General features: G+C 40.4%; 1 protein-coding gene across 2 annotated transcripts; it reads right to left on the bottom strand.

The window, feature by feature from the left end:
- Window positions 1–111: 111 nt before the first annotated feature.
- GPD1L (glycerol-3-phosphate dehydrogenase 1 like) lies at window positions 112–27,746 on the bottom strand. 2 transcript variants are annotated; one of them, XM_065666162.1, is made up of 9 exons: window positions 27,621–27,746; window positions 22,211–22,388; window positions 20,699–20,839; window positions 16,776–16,914; window positions 15,059–15,171; window positions 6,910–7,143; window positions 5,011–5,117; window positions 2,909–3,032; window positions 112–2,187 (listed from the first exon to the last, which is right to left on the bottom strand). In XM_065666162.1, the coding sequence occupies exons 1-8, from the start codon at window positions 27,671–27,673 to the stop codon at window positions 2,936–2,938; spliced, it is 1,062 nt and encodes a 353-aa protein (XP_065522234.1). In that variant the 5' UTR covers window positions 27,674–27,746; the 3' UTR covers window positions 112–2,187; window positions 2,909–2,935. The 2 variants fall into 2 exon arrangements, with proteins under 2 accessions (XP_065522234.1, XP_065522233.1); XM_065666161.1 differs by having other exon boundaries at window positions 112–3,032.
- Window positions 27,747–27,833: the final 87 nt, after the last annotated feature.

Genomic DNA, 27,833 nt, shown 5'->3' with positions numbered 1-27,833 from the left:
GACACAATTTCATATCTGCTATCATTATATACCATATCCATAAAAACCTACATTCTATCAAGTGAATAAAATGCCCATGAGCCATGTAAAATGAGACAGAGACCACAATGATTCCAAAGACAAAAATGTTTATTTGTACTAACTCTTCAAATGGGTATAAAGTCACAATCCTTAAACAAAATCAGTACACATGTCTAGGGCACATTGAGTAGGTACCATTAGAAGATAACGCCTTCCTTAGTAATCAGTATTCATAAACCAAGCATTATTAGTTACACGTTTAGGATCCCTTAACACAGGAGTGAATGCTCTCAGTAAGACTATCCCAGTACCAGGCAAAACAGTGTTTGTAGAACATGATTCCAATCAGTTCCAGGATCATATCACAATGTTTTAGTGAGCAGTAACTATTAGTGGGAAGAAAGTGTCTAGTGACAAGCTGATGGTTCTCAAGCACTGAAAAGCAAATACAAATGGTGAAGTATTTATAGAAATTTAAATAAATTATTTTAGTTACTGAAACTTCACTTTTTGTCTGAAAAGAACAAGAAAGTACAGACTGGAGGAAAGAATTTCATAAAACCCTTTCCTCTGGATTTGCCTTGGAATAGGCTTCTGCACAAAACAAGAATAATTAAGATTTTGGGGTTTCAGTGGTAGTAGTATTGGAATAATAAAGAAGTCACTTTAATATATATATTAATTTACCACATTTAGCTTATATAGCCCTTTATGTATCTTACAAAATGCTACTGTTCTACATACTGCATGTAAAAAAAAAGTTTACATATTTACGTATATATATACACAGATAAAAGCAAAGCAAATCAGTAAGGTATTAAAAAGCCAACAGAATCCATCATCCATCAGACACATTGAAAGCTATGCAGTAATGAGGAGTGTATGCTCCATGTGTGCGTCACAGTGCTTCCAGTCTCAAACCAGCCTTTTAATTGCGTGAGCAGAGTGCTTATTCAAAGTCAGCTCTACCAGCTATTTCCTCCATTACCACAAGTGTCTGATGTTACTTAACTTCTGACCATCTGTTGTATTTAGCACTACAGAAATAAGGCAAAATAACTTCTCACACCCCTGAATATCTGAGGACATTCACAACATCTTCCAAAAATGAATGCAAGACAAGAAATGGTATCCCTAAGCTGAAGCATCTTCCTGTCTATACAAAGCTGTCTCAAATGCTCACCTCTTTCATTGCAACCCAGGCTACTTAAGGAAGCGTGATGATTATTCCCAGGCATCCTTCGTTTTAGCTAGCTTTGAATGAAAACTTGAAGCTTCACTATGCGTTTATGCTCATGATTTCTGGCCTTAAAAACATCACTGAGAACACTGACCAACAGTTCTGATACTGCTCAGAGGTTTGGAGTGGATATTCAGAGTGATGGGCATTCGTTCTGAGCTCTCTAAATCTTGATGCTAATCCTTGTATCCCAGCTGCAAGAATGAGTCCACTCTTCATGTGTCTAGATATATTTTACCCCAAAATCACACCTTAGCACGCAAGAAAAGCAAGACAGATTTCATTTACCTATCTTGCACAAACCTTCCTACAACAAAAAAAAAAAACCAAGCCAACCCTATCCCTAAAACACCATGAAATCACAACTTTTCCAATAATAGATAAAATGAACCTTACTGATAAAGCAAAGGTGCCTGAGAAAACCTAGTTGAGATACCTGGGGAATAAAAGAGATGGCTTTGAGAAGCTTCCTGGGAGACTGGTCAATAAAGTACTTCATCAGGTACCCATTAAAGTTTATCCAGTGAAAAAATAACTTCAGAATTCAACATCTCTGGGGGTCTGGTTCAGGACTACAGTCCAGTTGACATGTCAGTCACTGGCAGGCACTGAAATGAATGCAGTCATTGTACTGGCACATAATAACTCTATTGACAAGCCAAGCATATCTACCAGGGAATTTCCCAAACATTCCTTGGAGTGCTGTGTGGAGTGCAACACCTTCCAGATGATGGTTAAGGTAGAAAACACAGCATGACAACTTTGGGTGGTGGATACCCAACAGTATCCTTTCCCATCCACCAAACAATACCAGTGAGAATGACCACAGGCAACACTGAAATGACCCCTAGGATCCAGGGTTTAGAATCACCAAGTCAGTATCTCCCACTTGCTTTTGGGACTGCAGTTCTAGAAGAGCCTAACACCTGGGAATGTCAAGGGAGAAAGAGAGAAATACAAAAATGTGAGGATTAAAACCAGGAGGAAAGGTAGTGATCCCCCTCTCACATATTCCCTTTAAAATAGTGTAATTAAAACCTTTAAATTCACTTAGAAATTGGTTTCAAAATAGTCTGAGAGTTTTAAAGACTTTCAAAAATCATGATGTACTTCACCAGAGTTCATTAAAATACCCCTGTAGCCCCCGAGCAACTGCTTATTTTGCATTAATATTGCTTAAATTAATACAATCATATCCATGCCAAATATTAAATTATCATTGTCTATACAGAGCAAAACCAAGTTTTAATAGAAAGACTCCTAACATTTCAAGGTTACAGGCTTGATTCAGTCTCCATCAGAACCAGTGGGATTCTTCTCAGAGTGTCCAGTGGATTTTGGACTAGGCCTTAATGAGAGACAAAACACTTGTTTATGGTGTAGGAACACACACAAAAGTACACTTGTGTATATACACTGGATATGTAGTGTAACTTTTGCACTGCCCATCTTAAACCAGTTGTATTTTAGCCAGTAAAGCAACAATCACCAAGTCAACATGGCATGCTGTGTCGAACTAGGCTGTATAACAAGAAGCAATACCCATTCAGAGACATTCATGTTGTTACTGTTGCCTAGTGAACAGCTTTGAACAAATGTTAATGAGACATCCACTTGAACTGAGATATGAACTTGAAAGGCAGAAACCTGCATTAGGATGATGCCTGGTTGATTTTATATGTGCTCTGGATGACTCTGAAGGCAGGATATCATCTCTCTGACAGGCTTCCCTTCATAGCAGATTTGATACACAGCAGTGAATAATGGAAACCTGAGGAAACAGGGTAGAGAAAGCAAATGCAGCGTAAGTTTATTCTGTAATATTTTCTTAAATGAAAGCAATAAAGTGGGGTTAGGAAAGATCAGTTTCTTTTACTATTTGCCAAGTGTTGATGCTGGGCTGAAAAGCACTGGCTAAATACAGAACCTCCAAGCATCTCTAAAATGACAGTAAAGCATCTCTAAAATGCACGGTCACTCTCAGAAACCTAGCTAGCTCTAATGGGGACAGCAGCATTCATTATGTATGGCCCAGCCATTAAGTCATCTAGAAAGTTAAAAAAACTAAAACCACTTGCATCTTTCCTTGACAATCTTACAGTAGTACTCACACATGGTTAAAAAGGATGACTGGCACAGCAGTTGTGCATTATTTCTGAGCAATAATTTGGTAACACAATTGCAGAATACGACACAAAGAAACCCAAGAAGAAATTGAAGGTCAAGTTTTTAATGGGTCCAAAATTAAACATGGATTTTGAAATGTCAGATTCTTCAGAACCAAGGTTGACTGCAGGCTCAGCAAACTCCAAATGCATCTTATGTCTGAGTCCATTAAGAGGGCTAGTTCTACAACGTTGAAATGAAAAACTAATTGCACTGTAAATACCAACAGGCATCAACCTTGCTGCTGAGGCTCTTCTGCTGAACTTTGATTTTTGCCTATTTCTGTGTAGCCTTGAGATTCTTTTTGTAGGATGAGACTGTGAAATTACATTCTTCCTAGACACTTAACTCTGCACTTTAAAAACACAGCTGGTTTATTGTGCTTTGTGTTTTAAAGCAGCAACAAGTCTGGGAAAACCACTCTAAAAGTTGCTTTTGAAAGTGTTGCTGAATGGCACCTTTTAGGAAGAACTGACACATATACATTGGTATACCAATGGTTTTCATATCTTTCATTAAGAAAAAGCAAAACCTGAAGTCTTCCATAATACGCTCTATTTGTTGTAAGATAGGGAAAAAATAACCAACTAATCCCCCCCAGAACATCCCAAACACAACATCCTGTCTCATTTAGGGCATCATTATCAGCAAAGAATGAAGCAAATGTTTAACTAGAACTTTTTTCTGCAGTTAGCTTCATGCATTGTAGAGACAGACTTCAGTACCTTATATCCAAAGGAAAATGTAAAAAAAAAAAAAAAAAAGTAACTTAATGCAGCTGAGCCAATAAAACTATACTTTAAAAACTCCTTTGGGAAAAGACAAAGTAGCAAGGCTTGGTCTTCTCACTGTCAGGCATTTATTTTCTGATTTGCATCCTCTTCAAACAGGAAGAGATACATGCATCCCTTAATCTCACATGGAGACAACTGTGTGCATGTGGCTCTAGGAATCATACATGTTCTGACTTGAATCCAAATGAACAAGCCAGGAAAACCTGCTTCATTTCATACCACAAAATAACCCCCGACCTGTATAAGCAGATGGCAACTTTTATCCTACAGCAAACTGGAAACCATATTAGGAAAGAGAACTGTGCTATTTGAGCTAGAATTCATGTAGAAAGAAGCAGCCACTCTATTCAGATGATCACCTATACAGAACCTTAATAACAAAGTGCCTCTCCTTGGAGGCAAGTAATGAATTTACTACAACAAAATTAGCTGTAGAGCCTTTTCATACGTCTCCTTAGGAAGCCCAGCTTCCATTTCCATGTATTTTATTCTTTTCAAATATTAAAACACACTTGCTGTGCTTTTCTGTGATAGCAGAAGGCAACAATACATTCTGCGCACAGAACGGCATTCACAAATTTAATGTTAATTTAATATTAGCTTGATATACAACAGTATTATTTTGTGGTTCTATTAACTTCTCTCTGTGGTTTTAACTGGGGATTAAGCTACTCTTATTACAGTGATTTTCTTCTTGGCTGTTACATTCAAGAAGATATCAAATATGCAGAAAGAATTATGGACACAAAAAAGGGGCATGTGGAATTGGCTTTATCTGTTCTTACTTACTTTTCCACCATTCCTTTCTGCTTGAGGATACGGTACACTTCTGCAGAAGTCTGTGGTCCTTGCAGTTTCTGACCATTTAACATTTCTTGCTCCAATTGTTCAATAGACTAAACCATGAAGGGGGAAAAAGAGACAAACAGGAGGACAAGGAGAGTTATGATAAAGTCGTCATAAGCCTGACAGCATCATCTGAATGACAATAAAAAAAAAAAGTTACCGAGACTTTTCCCTTTCTCAAAAATGACCTTAAGTGAGCATGTAAAATATTCTCCTATATTATTGTTTGTAAAAATTCTCCTTTAATCTGCATCTCCCTCCCTTTTAACAGATGACTGGAAAAAAGGGAACTATAACCCCTATTTTCAAGAAGGGGAAAATGGATGACCCAGGGAACTACAAACCTGTCAGTCTCACCTGTGTGCCTGGCAAAATCTTGGGGCAGATTCTCCTGGAAGGCATGCTAAGGCACATGAAAAAACAGCAAGGTGCTTGGTGACAGGCAGCATGGCTTCACTAAGGGGAAATCCTGCCTGACCAATTTGGTGGCCTTCTATGATGGGGCTATGGAACTGATGGACAGGGGTAGAGCAGTTGATGTCATCTACCTGGACTTGTGCAAAGCGTTTGACACTGTCCCACACCACATCCTTGTCTCTAAATTGGAGAGACATCAATTTGATGGATGGACCACTCGGTGGATAAAGAACTGGCTGGATGGCTGCAAGCAAAGAGTTGTGGTCAATGGCTCAATGCCCGGCTGGAGACCAGTAACGAGTGGTGTCCCTCAGGGATCGGTGTTGGGACCGGTCTTGTTTAACATCTTTGTCGGTGACAGGGACAGTGGGATTGAGTGTGCCCTCAGCAAGTTTGCCAATGACACCAAGCTGTGTGGTCCGGTTGATATGCTGGAGGGAAGGGATGCCATCCAGAGGGACCTCGACATGCTTGTGAAGTGGGCTGATGCCAACCTCATGAAGTTTAACCATGACAAGTGCAAGGTCCTACACCTGGGTCGGAGCAATCCCAGGCACAGCTACAGGTTGGGCAGAGAAGAGATTCAGAGCGGCCCTGTGGAGAAGGACTTGGAGGTGTTGGTCGATGAGAAACTTAACATGGGCCAGCAGTGTGCACTTGCAGCCCAGAAAGCCAACCGTATCCTGGGCTGCATCAAAAGGAACGTGACCAGCAGGTCGAAGGAGGTGATCCTGCCCCTCTACTCTGCTCTCGTGAAACCTCACTTGGAGTATTGTGTGCAGTTCTGGTGTCCTTAACGTAAAAAGGACATGGAACTGTTGGAACAAGTCCAGAGAAGGGCCACGAGGATGATCAGGGGACTGGAGCACCTCCCGTATGAAGATAGGCTGAGAAAGTTGAGGCTGTTTAACCTGGAGAAGAGAAGGCTGCGTGGAGATCTCATAGCAGCCTTACAGTATCTGAAGGGGGCCTATAGGGATGCTGTAGGGACAGGACAAGGGGTAATGGGTTAAAACTTAAATAAGGGAAGTTTAGATTGGATATAAGGAAGAAGTTCTTTCCTGTTAGGGTGGTGAGGCACTGGAATGGGTTGCCCAGGGAAGCTGTGAATGCTCCATCCCTGGCAGTGTTCATGGCCAGGTTGGACGAAGCCTTGCATGGCATGCTTTAATGTGAGGTGTCCCTGCCCATGGCAGGGGGGTTGGAACTAGATGATCTTGAGGTCCTTTCCAACCTAACTATTCTATGATGCTATGATTCTAACACCTTTATCCCCATTCTAGCCTTGCTACACTCAAAAACAAGAGGAAAGACAGGGGTTCTCACTCAGCACCACTAGCATGCCTCAGATAATTGTACTGTGACTTCAACGAACAAGGAGTGTTAGTACTTGCAACAGTGGATTTCACCCAGTGAGTGAGGTACCTTTCCAGTTTTAACGAAGGCTTCTGCTACACGTCGGTTCCGGCCACCATAACATGTTGTGATGAGATCAGCAACCCCACAGCTCTCCAGAAAAGTGGCAGTAGACACTCGCCCTTTGCAAAACACTCTGGCAAAGGCAATCATCTCCATCAGGCCAAGGCGAATAACAGCAGCTTTGGTATTGTCACCACAGCAAAGGCCATCACAGAACCCAGCTCCTACTGCTACTATATTCTAATGAGAAGAGACAAAGCAAATGGGAAATGAGTCAATTATTGCTTGCAGAATTTTATGAGACACCAAAACACAGAGTGCAGATGTCCTTAAGAACTGCAAATACTTTACTATTCTAAGACTCCATGCTTGTTTTATTGGGGTTTGGGTTTGGTTTTATTGTTTTGGTTTGGGATTTTGACAGCTATGGGATAATCTGTACAGAAGGAAAAACAAACAAAGATGACAAGTCTTATATTACTAGGTTTTTCAAAGGATAAAAGCAGAATAAAAGCTCTGGAACAAGCTGCCCTAGAGGCTGTGGAACTAATATTATTTACTATCTTTATGAACAAACAGGTATCACCGCACCCAAACAAAGTTTTATCTAGATTGAGCTGTTCCTGCCCTGAGGCAGGGATAAAGTTAGACTGACATCCCATAGCCCTTTTATCCATATTTTCCTTATGATTAAAGTAATACTGAAGCACAGAATCATTTGTCAACTTCTATGCTGATATGTTAAGAGCCCAAATTCAGCCAAGCTAACAGAATTCAGTCCTTTTAAGGATACAGAGTTCCTGTATCAGCAATAGTTAATCAAGGATTCTCAGAAGGTTCATGACACAAGATTCTGAAGAAAAAATGTAGCGTTTTTTTTTCCCTTCAGACCTGGTGACAGCTTCTACAAAGCATGAGCTGTTTCTTCATGAACAACCAGCTATACAGACCCTTCTTCAGTTTACGAACATAGAGATTAGTTGAGATATGTTTGAGTGAAGTGATTATAAAAGCTATTTTCTGGCCTGGAAAAGAGAGATTAGCCAGGATTAGTTTGCTTCTAAAAGAAAAAAACCCAAAAAAACCCCCCCAAAAAAAACCCAAAGCCCAACAACCCTTACCAAAACTCCAAACACTCCCCAAAAGATGGCATTATGACATCCTCATAAAGCAAGGAAGCAATAGATGTGGTAATACCTTTCAGCATGTGACAATAGCAGCAGTAACCTCAACAGAAACTACAGGAGAACTAACATTATGGCACTTAATACAGCACCGAGTGCAGGGAAAAAAACCCAACCAACCAAACCATCTGTAACTACTGCTGAAGAAACAGCAACTCAGAAATTGATAATGAAAGTAACAAGCTTTCAACTGGTTTTGTTTGGGTTTTGGATTGTAAGAACCAAAATCTGCAGGTAGCTGCAGTGCTGTGTGGCCAGTCATGGCTAGATGAATCTGAACCAAACGAGGTCAGAGGACAAGTCACTGCTTTTTGAGCTGCCAGCTGAGCTCTAAAGGTGACCTTAAAAATTGCAGACAGATACCCCAACATCAGATGTGAAACAGCAAATCAAGACTTTTAAAGCTGGTACTTCAGATCATCCTGGCTGAAATGCTGCTTGTGGTGATTCAGTCAGGGCATGTGTTCATCAAATGCCTCTCCCAGAGCAACCTCCAATATATTTTCATTTGGTAGCAAAGCAAGGAGAAGTCAAACAGGTATTTAAGAAGTTATCAGATAGGATAACCCATTTAAATGGAATGTACGCATACACAAAGTCTGTGAGTGTTTAGTGCTCAGCTAAAACCAACAATTTTTGAACAACCTCTACACTTTTTCCATGTACTTCTTGAACACTCCAAAACTAAAGCTTTCCCTTCCCTCCAATTTTGCCTGCTTTGACTTTCCTTTCCACGTTCAAGCAGCCTATCTGGCCATAACTTACAGGATTATTTGGCCTATGGTATTTTGTGGTCTACTTCTACCTTTTGCAGTGTTTGTGTTTGGAGCAAGAGGAATATTGTTTTAAGCAAGTCATACCAAGACTAGTTACTTCTGAGGAAATGGGGTGGGGAAAAGGGAAGCTGTGAGTCTAACTCTGAAACACCAAACTCCTTCTTTGTACAATGTCCCCACTGTATGTTCTTAAACATAGTTTGCAAATAATGAGGAAACAAGACAACTGGTTATACTCTGGAACACCCACCCATCCCTAGGAGACTGTTCTATCCTGGTTTACATAACCCTCAGGCCACAACTATTATTTTACAGGGTCTAACACCTGTTTTTACTCAAATCCTTTAAGAATCTGTGACAACTCTCCTGTGTCTAATATGCTGCAGAGAACTGAACTACACTGTATTGAAAGTTACACCTCACCGAAAGACAAGCCACTCCTTTTAGAAATAAACCAACACAAAATCTCACAGAACTTGAGACTGAGTCATCTTTCAGTCCAAAAGAAGACCAAACCAGGCAGCTTGGCCCTTGACATTTCTGGGCGCAGGCACTACGTTGAGTTTGTTTCAGGAAGATGCATAATGATCCAGTATCCAGAAGCTGGCATTAGTCCTAGTCATTTTAGAACATAGACAAATTAACACACAGGAGCCTAATGGCACTAGCACTGTGGTGATCTTCTGAGAAGCAGACTCTGGGGGAGAATCTGTATCTATCTGGTGAAAACATTGTTCTGTATCCAACACAGCTGATCCTTAACCCTGCCACTGCCAAAGCCTACACTTGAAGATACAAGAGTTCCTGCAAATGTACATTTGTGTACACTTCTGTGAGCTCAAAGACTGACTGTATTTGCATGTGCAACATGGGGATTCTGAGAGCCCAACAGGCAAGGAAACTTTAGCTTACAGACAAACTGGTTGTTCCAAAGGCTCAAAAATACTGTCACAACACCACCAAAATGACTGCAATGCAACATTTGTCCTGGCCTGAGGGATTCAGAGCTCTCAAAGCCACCTCACACTTGAGCAAGCACATTTCCTCCAGCTTTATACATAAGAGCACCCAGCAGGCAAGATACACAGGATGACTTTACATTGCGTATGGTTTTAAACTACTAAAACACTCTGCGCTAACAGGCAAGTTTTTAGCTGATCTGGTATCCAGAAGCTGGCATTAGTCCTAGTTATTCTAGAACATAAGCAAGACCCGGATTCAGTTATTTTACAGTGAAGTTACACTCCAGAAGAGAAATGGTAATGCCAGGCAGTTCTCACAGTATGTCAGAACAAATGAGAGAAACATCTTTCACTTGTACGTGACTTGATGCAAACATGCCATTTGTGACAGAAGTCACGAACGCAAGGTCAAGAGATGACCACGAAATCAAGGCTAACAAGCCTGCAGATTTTGCTGACAGATGTTCTCTTACACAGTCAGTCAGTGCTCAGAAATACCCAATTTCCAATCCTACTCTGTTTACAGTAGGTTTGTGGAGTGCTCATGAAGACAGCAGAGGCCATTTCTGAGGCAATCATTACCTCTCCATAATTAAATGGATCATTAGAGTAGTTCTCTAATGCAATAGCATTAGTAGCATTTTAGTAACAGAAATACTAATTCACCTGGGATGTCCAGACTTCCTTGAGGTAGTGTCACAGCTCAGCACAGCCTGCTTTTTCCTCCTGCTTACACATGAACTTGGAGAAGCTCTTAGCTTCACATCATGGCTAAGAGGGGTCAAATGAAGACTCAACAAATAAAAGACAGTATCAGCAGGACTGTCAGGGAGGTTAAGCATAAACTGCTTACTTGCTCCTAGCATACTTGAAAGTAAATAATGTATTTCATTTCCACTTAATGTCAGGAAAGAGTAATTGCCACAATCAACTTCTGCAGTACCTAGACTAACTATCCAACAGTGACTGCCATAAACCACTTTGCAAGACCACCTTTGTAAGTAATAATGCACATAACCTGGTAAATAATAAATCCTCATTCTACTTCTTACTTCTTTGCTTAAGGTTAAGCTGGAACCATAAGATTTACAGATGAGCCTTGAAGCAACCTGAAAGGCAACCACATCAACTGCTCCTTCTCCTTTCTAAAGTAACTGTCATATCTGTCTTGGTCCTTGGTTGCTGCCACTTGAGGGTTTTTAACGTTCCAGATACCTGAACGCATACACGAGGCAGTGTATGGCCATTCTGCCATATCCAGAGATCAGTACCACATCCATGAGCACCCAGGAGCGCATCCATACATATGCACAGCTACTCATAGTACTCTTACAGTGCTGTCATAATCTTTAAACATTTCCTAGGAAGACTCATCATATGGTAAATGACAGCTGGAACCTGTAGGTGGTCTTAGATATCACTGCCTGTGAAGTCCACTGGATACCTTGAAACTAACAAGCTTCAAATTTGGATAGTTCAGTTTCTGACCTCAAGCCTTAGAAAAGGTCAACAAATAAATGGGAAATGTGCTCGGGTCCTCAAAAGAAAAAAATATCATCATAGAGAAGCACATGCCAAGCATGCCAACAAGTTATTTTAGACAGTAGGTCTTCCTCCTCAGCCTTATCAGGATCATTGCTTTGTAAAGTGACTACCATTGCCTGTTCAGCCAGTCTCCAAGCTGACACAAGACTGCAGTTCCTATACTTCAGTATATTTCAATTAGCCCATTATCACAAAAAATAAATGCAGTAAATGAAGTGGATATTTAATATATATATATGTATATAAATAGCAAATGAGCAGATGTTCTTACACAATCACCCACCTGCAATACCTATTATTACAGTTAGAATTTGAATGTGCTTCAAAAACCAAATTTCAAACCTGAATTATCATTATTGTAAGGGAAAGCTGTGCTCAGAGCACACTCTGTTACCCTTCTGCATTTGTTCCCAACCTTTAGGTAAGCATCCACATTGAAAATCTTCTCAGCTTGCAGAAACAGAGAACAAGGCAAGTGTAGACTTTTAACAAAATCTAGTATATTATGCCAGAAATACCACAAAAGTCTGCTTTTCCCAAGCTGGTATTTATAGAAAAATACACAAGCTGGGAGAATATACTATTTCACATAGTGTATTATTTCTCATCCTTTAAATACCAATACAGGAATTGCTTTTACTATTTCCACTGCCAAAAATACACTCTGGTCTGGCATGTGTGCTTCTTACTTCTGTCCTCTAAGCTGTAGTTTGCAGAGATGCTGCTGACATTTTGAATTGGCACTGCCAGAGAAAGAGCACTGTCACCTTCTGAAAGAGGAATTTCCTCCTTCCAGCAAGTTAAATAATGCTAATATTTAGTACTTTTTCATGAAGCAACTTTCCAAGTTTAATAAAGCAACTATCAGCTGACAGAAGCTACACTTTAGATACTCCCCTAAAAACAATCACATTAAAAGATGCTTATTTTTCTTTTTTTTTTTTTTACAAAGATGATCAGATTAATCATAAAAAAAGCCAAGTGCTTGTTGCTACCATTAGCAAGCAATTGTCTTAAGAAAAAGCATGTACAACTTCTAAGAACAAAAGCTCAAGTTTACATTTCATTATTCACATCTGAGCTTTGCATTTTGCTTTGCACAGGCAATAAAAACATACCCATCTGTTCAATTTTAGCGCCTACATTTTCTTTCAAAGGCATAAATATGCTCCCAATGCATTAATAAAATTTCGCAATGTTTGAGTTCAGACTAGCTCAGGAAGGGATTTACAGGCTGTCAGCACAAGGGTTAGGATCACACTAGAAAGGGTTTTAAATGAAAAATTACTTTAAAAGCCATGATTTTAATAAAAATGGGTTTGAGATTAAAGAAGGGCTGTATGTTTAAAAGCATCATCCATACTTGCATGGCTGATCTATGTCACTTCATACCAATTTCTGCCTTTTAATCAGGCAAGAAAGTCTTTTTAAACAAGCTAGTCCATCCTGAATTCGCTGTTTGTTCAGAGTTCAAACCATCCATTTCTTTGGAAGTCTCAACTCGGTGAACAAAATATACTGCAACAAAACCAAATTATCAGAGAACACAGAATATACACAGCTTTTTAGAAATTAAACTGGAGAGTTCAGTCTGCAGGATGCACGATGAATAATGAAGCAGAAGGGAGGAACAAAACAAGACTATAAAGAAAATACACAAATTTAATCTCAGTTTCTTTCCAGGTCAAAACCAACAATTTATTTAAGTTCTGCACTTTCAAAGATACTGGTGTCTTGCCTGGCCTTTATTGTGGATTTTCAACGTCTGCTGACTAGCTGCCCATTTTGATGGGCATACTCATCTCTAGCATCCTTTCACAAGATTTGTCTGGAATAAGAATGACCTGGGACAGAACTCCTCTATCCAGCAAGAATTGAAGCTAGCCAGATAGCATCAGGCTGAGCAGATTTCAAGGAAAAATAAAACTGTAAAACGTTCTGACTAATTTCATGGGTCTATACACAGGGATTTCTTTTCTGCTAACCTCCCACATCACCACATTACTGTTTTAAAGTAATGGCTGTGAAGACAAATTACAAGTTGCACAATATTGAGAAACACAGCCTAAAGTATGCATGTTACACCAAAGCGTAGCACATTAGCCCAGTGCACAGACCCATGATCTCCTTCTCAGGACTTCCAGTATGACAGCTCAAGAAAAAAATTACCAAGAAAAACAGTATGCCAAAAATTATGTTATTATTATATCTTTCAGTCTACTTCCTGCTAAGTAGAAATCAGAACTCCTTAGCTTAAAAACATTATCCATTGCTGTGGTAGCTTTGCAAGTGAATAGTGTAGTTTGCACATAATTTCAACAGAAGAAACAAAGCAATACAAAGTAATTACACACAACAAAAAATTTGGATAACCCCCACTAAGCCAAATTATCTACTAAACCACTACACCTATCAGAAATGCTTCCATGACTGATTCTAGATAGTAAACTACAGCCCTGTAAGCTGGGGTTCCAGGCAGCTAATGCCTTCCTTTCACAAATGGCCTGCAAATTCACATAAAAAAATAGCAAGAAGACAATGTTTAAGCTTTGCTTCCTGTCAGCATCAATTATGTTACCAAAAAAACCTCAGTAAGTAACTGTCCAAATAACTTTTTTCACATACAGTTCATTTCTGTATGTGGTTATCCACAAGAACTTTATGCAGTGTATGTCCACAAAATATAAACCGTAAGAGTGCTTACACTGTGTAAGTCAATGAAGAAAGGAATAGGTTTGTCACCGGACACAAAGGATTAATGCCAATTGTCGTGGTTTAAGCCCAGCTGTAAATTAGACCATGCAGTCCTCTCTCACAGCCCGCCTTCCCCACCCCACCCTGCTCCCAGAGGGATGGGGAGGAGGATCGAAAGAATGTAACTCCCATGGGTCGAGATAAGAACAGTCCAATAACTAAGGTATAACACAAATCACTACTGCTACCACCAATAATAATAATGATAAGGGAAATAACAAGGGGAGAGAATACAACCGCTCACCACCCACCAACCAATACGCAGCCCAACTGAGCAGTGATCTAACCCTTCTGGGTAACTGCCCCAGTTTATATAGTGGGCATGACGTGCTGTGGTATGGAATACCTCTTTGGTTAGTTTGGGTCAGTTGTCCTGTCTCTGCTTCCTCCTGGCTTCCCCTCCTCCCTGGCAGAGCACGAGACTCACAAAGTCCTTGGTCAGAGTAAACATTCTGACCAGCAACTAAAAACATCAGTGTTATCAGCACTGTTCCCAGGTTGAAAGTCAAAACCACAGCACTGCACCAGCTACTAAGAAGGAGAAAAATGACTGCTACTGCTGAACCCAGGACACCAACATTTTTTTCCCCTTTCTTTTTGTGAATACACTTGCAAAAAGAAAAAGGGAACTAAAATGGATTCAGAAATATATTGACTAATTAAATGAAATCAACACTGGTTTCATGACTCTGTGTGAGCTAAGCAAAAGATGTAGAAAGAGAACTTGGGAGATGACAAGACAAGCATCTAAAAGCCAACTAACTCTTAGAACATGCTGCTCCCTAATTTCCCATCCAGTTCTTCCATAAATGTTATGGAGTAGTTTTATGTAATATATAAAGCACAATAAACTGAATTCTTTAAACGAAAATACCCTCTTTTCTATAAGAATCACCATTCCCTTTGTGTACAAACTGCAGCTTGTTAATCTTACCTTTAGAGCACCACAAAGCTCAACTGTATCTGCATCATCTACTACAGTTATTCGGAAGTTTGGAGTCTGCAGGAGTTCTTTGAAGAGAAGGCCATTTTCCAAGATTTTGCTGCCTGTTGAAAGAGAGAAAGGAAGGCTGAGGAATGAATTATTTATTTGGGTATTATTTAGCATTTCCTGTGCAAGCCAAAATATTTAAAAGTAGAGACAAGATTTTTCTAACTTCATCCTAAACAGAGTCCTGCTTTAAGTGACTAAAGATACGTCTACATTGCACTTTAAAGCTCTGCACTGAGTTACTCTGGACTATTTTGTAATTCATTGTCTGTTCAGCAACAGATTCTAAAAAACAATTCCATTAATTACCTATACTCTTTTTTCTGATCAGTCCCTTATAAAAACCAGTTAATAATAAAACAAAGGTGAATTAAAAGTACAGCAAACGCAATTCTAACCATTATTTCAAGGCCTGAATTCCAGAGAAAAACCTACTGATGAAGGCATGTCAAGACTGTACACAAAACTGTAAAAATTAACACTAAAAAATTAACATGAGCTGTGTTCTATTATGTACGACTATCTATAAGCATATACACAAAACACACACATATGCCTATCTAGATACTGTGAAAGCCAAGACTAGGCACATCTTTGTGCTGCAAAGGTATGCATCAATACAGAACTATGACAATGTCTAGCTTTTGGGGAAACTGATTATTCTGAGAAATTAAAATAAGATATTGATAACTTAAAAAAAAAAACCAACCCCAAAAAACAATCCAAACACCCTGCCCCCTCTACTCTGCTCTTGTGAGACCTCACTTGGTGAGTGTCCTCAACATAAAAAGGACATGGAACTGTTGGAACAAGTCCAGAGGAGGGCCACAAGGATGGTCAGGGGACTGGAGCACCTCCTGTATGAAAACAGGCTGAGAAAGCTGGGGCTGTTCAGCCTGGAGAAGAGAAGGCTGCGTGGGGACCTCACAGCAGCCTTCCAGTATCCGAAGGGGGGCTATAGGGATGCTGGGGAGGGACTCTTCATTAGGAACTGTAGTGACAGGACAAGGGTTAATGGATTAAAACTTAAACAGGGGAAGTTTAGATTGGACATAAGGAGGAAGTTCTTTACTGGGTGGTGAGGCACTGTGATGGGTTGCCCAGGGAAGCTGTGAATGCTCCATCCCTGACAGTGTTCAAGGCCAGGTTGGACAGAGCCTTGGGTGACATGGTTTAGTGTGAGGTGTCCCTGCCCATGGCAGGGGGGTTGGAACTAGATGATCTTGAGGTCCTTTCCAACCCTAACTATTCTATGATTCTATGATCTGTGATCATAACACCTGAGCTGGAGCACAGAACATATAATTTTTTAATCATATAAAGCCATGCAGACCCAAGAAAAATCTTAAGCACAGTAATAAAATAAAGCAGTTTGTTATGTGGAGGGTGGTAAAAAGCATACTTAGTATTTTCCTTGCTAAGGTCACAACCCTAGTGAGACTAGGTAAAACTGCACCCCTCTCTCTCCTTCTGCTCCTGGTATTGTCCTAGTACTTTTGGAAGTGTAAACATTTCAGGAAATTCAATATTAAAACAAGAAGAACTCAACAGTTTCTGATAACAGCCAGCTCATGTTGAAAACAATAACATTTGAGCTATCTGCTGTGCAGCTGTGAGGACAGGAGTATATTTTAAACATTTTTATTACTTGGAACAGTACCTATCGTGGTTTCACAGAATTTCTCTGCTGCCACCTCATTGGCAATGTTAGCTCCCATCAATACACTGATGTCTATTCCCATCTTCTCTCGAATAATGTCAGAGATCAGTTTGAGTCCCTCCGGGCCTTCATCTATACCCTGCAGCCAAGATTAAATGGAATTACTAAGAAGTCATTCATTAGACACAGTAGAGAAGAAAACACATCACAATTAGTCTTGTCCATGGGTGAGAAGTACAATAAGGCCTAAGGTAGAGACTAAAGATAACATACTTGCTACTGGTGAAACTTCTGCTGTTGTTGTGTCCCCTTCAAGCTGTCTTCATTAAGAATTGGGACTAAACTCTAGATAATGGTAATAGTTAAGACCGCATCAGAGGTGCTGAATATTCGTCTTAGTTCAGAATCTCAGTTGTTTATTATCAGTGTATCTTTACTAAAAACAATTGGTGAAGCATCACCAATCCACCAGTTGTGAATCAGGCCTGCACGTGGATTTGAAACTGCACCAGAACTCACAAAATGGCATCCCAATAACTTGTTTTGCGAAGAGGTATCTGAATTGAAATATCAGAAGCATTCCCTTGTATATAATGCCAATAACGGTTTACAAGAAGAAACCCGGTTTAATCATTTTGAATACTACTACAAGTGGAACAGCCATTCACAAGACACATAGAAAGCTGAACAGCTGAGAATAACTTAACTTCTATGGATATTCTTAATCTGCATTTATAAGGCACAATCTGCAAAGCATGAGAGTAGGGGCAGAAACAGGACCCTGAACAGAAAAGGATCACCCCAAAGATTAATGCTGCAATGAAGAGTCTGGTACCCTGAATTGCCTGCACCAAGAATTCCAAATGAGACCACCTTCTTCTCACAAAATCTTTTTCTCCTAGCTTGCTAAATGCAGGCTCTTTTTGAGTTTTCAGACCAGGCATGGCAGACAAGCTACTGAAATGGTCTGTCTTTCCACACTACACCACCCTTTATACAGTGCTATTTTTTAATGCTGGGGAGTCAGTACTTTTGAGGACTGGTAATTTTAAATTATGACTTGAAGGCAAAAAGGCAGAGTGGTCCTCTACTGCTTCCAGATACACATCCACAGACATTTGTATGTTGGCAGTAGTGACGTTTCAGACAGGCAGTAATCTGCATTTCCCCAGGTCAGAGTTGCTATTCCTTAAATAACATGGTGCAAACAAGAAACATGAAGAAATGCCAGTATCAAATCAGACAATTAGGCTAATGCTTGCATTTCTAATGCTTGCATTTCTGCCTTATTTTTCAATATGTATCACTTAATGCACAGCTCTGCCGTCTCATCCGTAATGAGCCATACAGAAAGGATGTGAAAGCAAGCACACATACATGTGTTTTATTTTTTCCTCAAAGTGCCAAAAATGTCTCCACAAAATAACTGCAAGGCCCCTACTCCTAAGCAGGCAATTAATAAACAGAACAGCATGCACACATTGGGAACAACTCCAAAACCTGTGAGTACGTATACAACAATTATTCACCCAAGTGAAAGGAGATCAGAGACATTTAAGTGCAAAATTCTGCTCCACTATGAAACAGATGCAGTTTCTGACAAAGTCAGAGAGCTGCACCCGTTTCTTGAAGAGTTAAATCCAATACTGAATGACAGATGACAGGAGAAAAAAAAACCACTGAGCCCTTCCCCAAAACCAAGGCTCCAGGTTGGGAATTTCCACTAGGCAGCAATGATCCCCAGGCAATGCAAGTCCAAATCTGTGATTTTACTGCTTGCATCCTAATATGCCTGAGAGCAATCCCTGAGGCCCATGTATATGTAAATGAAAATGAGACTGATGTTGAGGCTGCCTGAAGAATGTTTTGAATGACCATCTAATCTGCTTCCTCTGCTCACTGATGTACTGCACCACAAGCTGTATAAAATTCCTCCCCACATACCTACGCAATGATTAGCTCGTTTTTCTTAGACACCAGTGATCAGAACTTATGCAAAGCAACACAGCTGCAGAAGTTTCAATAGGAACACAGAATAACTACCAGACAAATGTCTTTATTTCCCAAAGGCTCTGTTTTATTATTAAGTATTAGGCTCTGCTTTAGGATTACTAAAAAGACTGAGATGCCACACTACCAACTTGCCAAGCAATTTAGAAAGCACAGAAAAGAGACCTCCCACTAATGATGTTTTTAAGAGCAGAACTGCACTTTAACTGCCAAAGTTAACACAAGCCACTTCAATAGCATTAGTGTTGAGCATAATGAGACCACTAAAATATGACTTTGATGAAAACAGCATGCATAAAGAACCTGCAAAAGTAAAGGAAAGAATGCATTTCTGCCTCTACCACCTAGTTTCACTGCTGTGTTAAACCTCTGCCCTTTCTTCTTAAATGACACCCTTAATGATGCACCGTTATGCCTTTTCATAAAGGCTAACATGTACTTTGTATTCACCTGCAAAAAAAAAAATGCAGCGGCCTCACATAATTTCTTTCAAAAGACCACTTACTGATGCAGTGTCACAACATGCCAGTAGGAAGCTGCCTAGTAATCAACTCAGCTTTGCATGGCAGGTGCCGCTATTTTACAAACCGTAAACTAAGTATGGGCTTCCTGTTATGTTGGGGAGTTTGTTTGTTTGAGGTTTGGATTTTTTTTATTTTCCAACATAAGTACACTCCCCCCCTCCTTTTTTAAACATGGGCACTTATCAACATCGCAGTGGTAATCAAAGCCCCGAGCAGTAATCCCACAGGAATTAAGGCCCAGACTCTGATTCCGATATGCTGACATAAATTCCCATTTGCTTCACTGATTTCATCAGAGTTATTTCTGTCACTGAGGGCACGAGAACGTAAATCATGTTTAGCAAACTGAAGGAGAGGAAAGCTTACCTTGAGTTTGCAAAAGAAAGAAGCATAAATGGACAACTTCAAACTTAAGGGCATCTAGGACAGTTGTATGGCTTTGATACTATGCATTCAGCTTTTAATATCTCCTTGTTTTATCCTACAATATGAAAAGCTTTTTCTGCAAAATGCAGCAAGTGCACTTAGCAAGCATTACTTTTTCTTACATCTCAACAATATATCCAGTCAGCAGTGGCCAAACAATATGGATTTGATGGGCTTAGTTAACAAAACCAAAAGACAAGCTTGCAGTAAGTAGCAATAGGGGGGTTTGGTTTTTTTGAGCACAGCTCGATGTAATTTTTTCAGACATGATCTTAAACAAGGGAATGTGTGCTCCAAAAATGGCCTACTCTCAAATAAGTACAAAGCAACAACAAAACAGAATTTCCAATTTCTTATGGGAATAGCTTGTTCTTTGCAGCACATCCACATTTAAAAATTCTCCTGCCACCAAAACTACAAACATTCCAGTGAAACACTTCCTGCACCTCTGCCCCCTCCTATTTCCTATGCTCCAACTGTCTTTTTTGGCAACGCTGACCAGACTCTCTTGTTGCAACATAGTATTTGACATGAGCAAAAGCATTGTCCTCTCAGTCAAATTAAATTCTCTCAGCAGTTCCTAAAATGATCAACTCGGTGTGTGGGATGTGCGTTAACAATTGAAGCATTATGCTTGTGCTCTGTTCTTCATCTAATGATGCATTTGGAAACAATAAATAGAAGATTGGAAAGCTTGGTCGTGCAAAAAAACATGCACTCCCTCTTTTTACAAGCCTTGTAAACAGCTTCATTCTCCCCCTCCTGCAAGTGCTAACCAAAAATAAAGCACTGCAACCAATCCACTAATGACCAAGACAAATTCCAATCTTACATCTAGAAATACTCAATGGAACAATTGAGTGAATAATGTAAAGGGACTTTCCAGCTCAAAATATCATGCCATCTTGGGTTAGAAGATTCCATGACATGGTCCCAGTTATTAATGCATAGTATTTATTATACCTTTATGAGAGTTATACCAAGCGCTTTCTTGGGTACTCGTCCTGTGATTTCATCGCAGATTTTATGAATGAACTGATGAGGAATGACAAAAACCAGCAAGTCTGCATCCTGTACAGCTTCGTTAAGGTTTGGGACAGCAACCTGTGTAATTATGGGAGAGAAAGGCCACATGACTTCTTGAAATTAACATTACACACAAGTGTTATCCGATAGGTAAAAGCACATTTTTATCTTATACTGAATGCTACAAACTATTGTGCTTCATCACTGAAAACGAGCAGTAACATAAACTTCCCAGAAAATCAAAAGAATTCAAGCTTTCAGAGAAGCTATTTAATGTCCTGAAAGGAGCATCTTTACAGCCACCAGCATGGTTAGTGCCATGAAAATTCAAAATGTTCCTTAACATTTAAACCAGTACTTTGACTAAGAAAATATGAATAAGAAGCTGCCACCTCTTTGACATAGTAATATTTTTACTTTTTTTTTTTTTTTTATGAAGTATTGCATGCAGAAAAGTAGTTTCTTTACTTAGTTCCTTATACACTCAACTTTCTTCTCCGGGCTTTTTACACCTATTAGTTTATATTCTTTCTCTGCACTCATAGATTTTGTTTACCCTTTAAAAAGGTGACCTACTTTGAAGTCACTTGCCAGACTCGTCTTCCTAACACTTGATGACCACCTTAAAATAACAGGTTTAAAATTCAGCAATAAGCTCTACAAACCAATAAAGAGATTAAACCTGAATGAACAGAAAGTGGGCAGCAGAAACACCGCTTCTAGGAAATGGCATATCAGCATTATTGTTAAAGAGAAATCTGCAGTGCACAGCAATTCACAGTTTTTTGCCCAAAATCTCTATAGGAAAAGGCTGTAGCAGCTGACAATTCAGTAACACGAAGAGTCACCAACTGCCCACTGACCATCATGTTACACCAACAAAGAACAGATGCAGAGACCCAGTGGCCTGCCCCGGCAATGCCACATCTAACACACTGATGTGACTGCACATAGCTGAAGCTCAATTGAGAACCAGATAAACTGCAAATGTTTTGCAGTCTGCTTGAGCAATACTCTAGTTCTCTAGTTCTCCTTCTATACTACTTCCTAAGGATTTTAGAGTATTTTAAATCCTCTTCAATTATCAATGACCAGACAGCACCCTTCCAGTGCTGAGGCCAATTAATTTTTTGTACTAGGTATGATCAGAGCTTGTTGTTGTGCTTCTTTTGCTTTCCTGTACAGAAGCTGAAGTAAATAAACAAAATGGTGATACTGGGAAAAAATAAGAAATAATAATAATAATACAGAATACAGTACATTGGATTTGCCTACCTGCACAATTGCAGAATTTTACTTGTTCAAATCTTTGATCTCATCAGTAAAATAGCATACAGTCTCAAGTATTATAATCCCTACAGGTATCAGCAACACAACTTTCTACCTCCATTCACAGCAAGAGCAATATTCCCTTTGCTCCATAACTAGAACTTAGCTTCTGAGCCTTACCACATTATCTGGCAGCTTGTATCCAGGGAGGTATTTTACATTTTCATGGTCATTATTTATGATCTCTGTCAGTTTTCTCCCATTAATATTCTCCTCGAAGACCCACATCTTCACCGTGGAAGCAAACTTCTGCAGTTTTTTTACATTATTGCCTACGATTTTGGCAACCGCAGAACCCCTGCAGGAAACAAAAATATTCTAATAAAGTTATGATTTTGCTCTAGAAGAAAGAGATTGTCTTTAAAATAAACAGAAACTCACAGCACTTTGACCTAGCAAAACAAGTGGAAAAGTACACCAGTCATTCACATGTGCTGCTCCCTCTCCAGTCTGCCTAGTGCAGGCTGGACTGAAGCATCTACTGAACATGTCCTTACTTATTTTGCCTGCTTACAGGCTATCCAGTCAGAGTCTGGGTTACTGTGTTTCCACAAATCAAATGGATTATATCTTCAAAGCAGGGGTAAAAGTGACACACTTAACTGAAAAAAAAAAAAAAAAAAAGGTGGTAATTTTTTACCTTTAAGGAACTGGAAGCTTTCTTTGCTAAGGTGACTGACTCAGCAGTTGCTGTGCAATACTGACATGCATTTAAAAGCCAAGAAGCATTTCTGCATAACTTATAAGCTTTATGGTTATGCTGCCAGCCTCACAGAATTTAACTGCTGCAGCAGCATCCTCTGAATTTGCAGGCAAGCAATTCCATTACCATTAAGCTAGCCCCATTTCCTCCTCAAGAACAGCATGCAGTGAAACCTGGAGGACAGGGATCAATTTCACTGCTCAAATTTCTACACAATGACAAAATTAATCAGAATTACTGAAGCTACATACATGAAGAGCACCTAATGCAACCTCCCCTTCCTAGCCTGAATGCTGTATGAAACAAAAAGATGCAATTTAGCAAACCTCTTAACCTAACTTCCTTTGCTGAGACAAAAAGGTGGCTTCATAATTACTGATCACCTACTAAGCAGACAAAAATAATTTAGAAAGATGCAATAAAAATACAGTCACCAATCTATGTCTTATGTGTGTGTCTGTGGAAACGCATACTTTATTAGAAGGTAAGGACACTTGAACTTTTCTAATCTAGTGATACTTGCACACTCCCCTAAATTTATTATGGGTATTGCCTGTAATAAACTCGTAGCTGGCAACTAAACCAAATAGATTCATTCCGCTCCAGAAGCTTTTAGTATGGCACAACTCATTGTGCTGTATTCAAAATGCGTGCTGTTGCAGGCCTAAGGTCACTTTTTAAGTCGTGGCAGAAAAGATTACAGTATCTTAAGCAGACCTTCAGTTAAACCAGAAAACCATATGTCTTAAGAGACTGGAATTTGTTTCTCTAACAGTGCTCACACACTACAAATTCCCCTGGGTTAGGAAGTGATACAGAAGCCACAATTGTCAACCATCTCTTATCAAGCTCTTATTCTACATCTGCATGCACACAGAGTGGTTTCCGTTGCAATGATAGACAACTCACCAGCTCATCTCCAAATTTCAGATCCACACAAACAGTATGAATCACATTCAACACAACACAGGTATGTGTCCCTCAGAAAGCTGTTTGAGTTCCTTGAACAAAAAGCATGTTTACTACTGCATATTTATATACAAAGTCTGGATCCTGGCAAACCACTGTCTTCAGTTTTGAACTTCACGTTCCATGTGCTTAGTGTTGATAGACAGGACCGATTCAGCAACTGTCCAACTGGGATTTTGAAACTGCTTGCTAGGATAAAGTTTGGCAGCATGTACTACTTGAATGGGACATTAATTCCATTACTATTTAACACTTGAATGCCCCAAGCTGTCTTTTTTTCAGCCTGTGAACATAGTATTAACAAAGAAAAGATTTTCATTCAGTTCCTGAATTCAAGAAGATTCTCCTGACTGGCTTCTCTGGCTCTTCATTTCATGTTATGTTGCAACAACTGCTGTAGAACTGAATTAAGCAAGGTCAAACAACTGTCACCAAGTGCAAGATAGCTCTGCATAAGGTGAAATATCAGCTTCCCACACCTGTTAATCCAACAAGCAAGCCTGTATTCTCTTCTGTACCACAAATACTCTGTGTGAACTCTGAAATAACATAGTGGAATGTCTGGCCTATCTTGTATACTCCTGACACAAGGCAAAGAAACAGGAATTCTTATTTATTCGTAGCAGTAACAAGTCTAGTGTGAGCTAGGCTGCGAGACCTGGTGCCTGCAAGAGGGCAGTTACACAAGAAAAACCACTGTGAAAGATTCCCTCATCAGTCTTAACCCTGACATACTCTGAAGGATGATTAATGCTATTCACGTAACACAAGGTATCTGCCTCCCAAACAGCAGTTCTTTTCCTATGCCCAAATACAATCACATACATTTATTTAACACCTCTGAAGAACCGTACCTTATGCTCACTGAGCAAGGCCATTAACTTTGTCTCCCACCCTTCACTGTTTCAGTGTATCTCAGTTGGTCTGCTTTCTCCTCATCACTTTAAAAGTAAAGCCCCAAACCCAGGAACAATTAAACTTGCCCTGATACCAGAATCAGTGGAGGTTACAATATGAAAGTGCAAACTATATCATTAGCTCTAGCTCTATACCACTCGCTCCTGTAAAATCTCCTAGTTAAGTCATAAGTTTTACCTCCCATTTTCCTACAGCAAGTTTCTAGCTGTATAAACTCCTATGTCCCGGTAGCTTCCCTTCTCATTCCAAACTCTTTCTGTTCGAGTTAAACAATCAGATTAATTAACAACTGGTTCCAGCAAAAGATAGGGATAAATTCTGGCTGTGCACACTTTGCTCACTTGCCCTGGAAGAGTAACAGAAAAGTGGGCTATAGTACATGTCTGAGGCAGCTTTTGCTGAATCTGGGTACTGCCCTAAATCCTGAGGCTCCAAGGCATATTCCCAAGGTGTGCTCTCTTCACATTCATGAAAGCTTACTTTATCCCCTCGTTTAACAATCCCAATACAATCACTTATCCAGCAGCTGAGTAACCCTAAATGGACAAGGCCAGCAAATAGCATAACTCCTGCTCTTCCCTGCCTTGCAAGCAACCTGTCTTATCCCTGTCCCATGATCACGATCTTCCATCAAGTGCTGAGTGACCCCTGCCAAGTCAACTTCATTGTTAAGGTGACCTTCCCTCTAGCAAACCTACCAAACCAGTCTGACTGGAAGGAGTTTATCATCCAAGGTGATTGGCTCAATCCTTCTAAATGGTTGCGATCCTGCCAAACTCCTTTCATGGATTTTTTCATCCCAAATAGAAGTTAAAGTGCTGTAAGAAGGCAAAGACGTCCCTACAGCTACTGGCACTTGTAGGACTCACACAGAACCCCTCAGCCTCCAAACTGCTACAAGATGCCAAACCCACCCAGTTCAACTACTTACATGCTTACAAATTAGCACCTGTCACACACTCCTGTAATTCAATCTTCAAAAATATATAACTCTAAAATATCAATGATCAGATGTATATGAACGCTTCAGTTTCTTTCCATTTACCTGTTTTTGAGCATTAAATGCTTCCATTTTAAGACTGCAGGCCCCAGTTCGAAAAGGCACTTACATGCACACAGGTACAGAACTCAAATTAAGTCCTATTTAGTTCAATGGTTGCATATATTACTGAATCACAGTGCTCTTCGCAGCCAGGGTTTGGCGTCTGTCATCCCTTGGACTTTGAGGAAGAAATCACCTACCTCTCCAATAATTATTGTTTTCAGAAACGTATTTTTGGGGGGAGGAAGAGCAGGAGATGAGAAAGCTGTCACACATAAAATAATTTGCAATTTAGGGTTTTTTTTATTATTTTGGTTTCTGCTTTCCTGCCACACTGCCATCACACATGAAATAAGCTGTAAGTTATTTGAATACATTCATCCTCCTAAGAAAGAAAAAAGCTGATGCCCCATAATGGCATTATCTCTTTCTCTCAGCATCACAGATACAGGCATTTTGCCACCCAAACATCCATCCCATTAGGCCTGAACTTTTCTTGAATTAGTTAAACTGATACAATAAGCTGAAAACAAAATATATATGCATGTGGTTATTGCTACTAGGTAATACTACAAATCCTTCTGCTTCTGCAAGTGTTTTACAATGAATCACACATAAATGCAAATTTCCTGTAAAACTTCTTTGCTAGATCTCGAGTATGAAAGAACAGCAACACTACTCCCAAAAACCAGATAGGCCTAATTGCGTAATTTCCTTCTGACACACACTGCAATGCACAGTATCTAACCGTTTGTTTTACAAACTAGTGCAAAGCGAGCAAGAGATGCTGTGCTGAAACATCAGCCATTCCCTCAGCAAGCCCTCACAAAGGAAAACACAACCTGGCAGCTGCTGCTATTTTTAACTGCAAAACAGCACCAAAAGCCAACTGGATGGAGGGGGCAGAGAGTGAGCAACAAGTCCGTGGTCACCCTCACAGAACACTAGTAAGTCTGGTTTAATAAAACGCAACACCTTGCTCTACACCAAACTTCCCCCAGTTTACATTTAATGTCTTAAAAAACGTTATCAGAAATAACACCTGCTTAGTGCTTGAAGTGACCAACTGTGAAGATACATTTATATAATAGAGTGCAGTTGCCTTATACATTGTAAATAGGGATGCAGGGTAAAAACAGTGACGATGAATTGTATAAAAATTGAAGACAAGACAAGTGATGGTTAATGTGTAAACGTTTGAGATTATTAGTAAACCTATCGCTTTCAGTGGACACAAGACTGAGTTTATTTAAGTCTAATTATAAATTAGTGATAGATGCAGCAGTAAAGCCATGTCTCAAGCCTGCAGTGTGCCTCAGCACAATCAATTTGAAAAGGAAAACATACCTCAAATAACCTAGAGTTTTACAACCCTTCTTTAAGCTACCCTGGGAAACACTAACATGGGAAAAGCACTTCTGGAGCTAAGGGGACGTGTTACAGAGCCCTACAGACAGCGCTTAGCTGCTGAAATGGACTTTAAAGACACATTCAGCATCTTTAACGTTTACATCGCCTGACACCGCATAAACCACACAACAAACACCAGGTTAGAAACAACCCAACGTAACTTCACCGAGCAGACAAGCGCCCACAAGCACGCCAAAACAGGACGCTCGATTCTGCCGCTTCTTCCTCCGTTTACCTCAGGGCAATTCCACTGCCTCTGAGGGATACCCAGGGCTGCAGAGGCCAACCCGTATGTCACAGCCACAGACCCAGCCCCACCGGCGGATACCGGACACACCACGTTTCGCCACCGCCACCCCGGAGTAGAGCGCGGCCACGGAGCGAAACCCTCGAGCTGCGGGCCGGGGCACGACGGCACGGCGCGGGCCCAGCCTCGGGGAAGGGTGGTCTGGGGCCGCCGCTGAGATGCCAGCCCTCCCAGCACTCACCAGTTCCCCGAGCCCACGATGCAGACCTTGAGGGGCGCCGCCGACAGCGCCATGGCAGCGCCACACACGCCCCGCCAATGGCCGCGGCGACGGGCTCCGGGAAGCGACCGCCTTCACGCTACCCCACCTCTGCCGTCAGCAAATCAGCCTCGCCCCCCCTCCGCCCCTGCGGCTGCCGGGAAGTGTAGTTCCGCGCCGCGTCCCTCCCGCCCT

The sequence above is a fragment of the Lathamus discolor genome, chromosome 2 (assembly GCF_037157495.1).
Source record: "Lathamus discolor isolate bLatDis1 chromosome 2, bLatDis1.hap1, whole genome shotgun sequence".
NCBI lineage: Eukaryota > Metazoa > Chordata > Aves > Psittaciformes > Psittacidae > Lathamus > Lathamus discolor.
Note: the sequence above shows the minus strand (reverse complement) of the source record. Positions and strands in the feature narration are given on the sequence as shown.

What these genes read in the sequence shown, in the direction of transcription:
- GPD1L (XM_065666161.1), bottom strand. Translation starts at nt 27,673, where the DNA reads ATGGCGCTGTCGGCGGCGCCCCTCAAGGTCTGCATCGTGGGCTCGGGG. An exon ending in ACAAGCTGCCAGATAATGTG is followed by an intron (nt 20,840 to 22,210) that starts GTAAGGCTCAGA and finishes ATAATTACACAG; the next exon opens with GTTGCTGTCCCAAACCTTAA. An exon ending in AGCTTTGTGGTGCTCTAAAG is followed by an intron (nt 7,144 to 15,058) that starts GTAAGATTAACA and finishes TCTTCTCATTAG; the next exon opens with AATATAGTAGCAGTAGGAGC.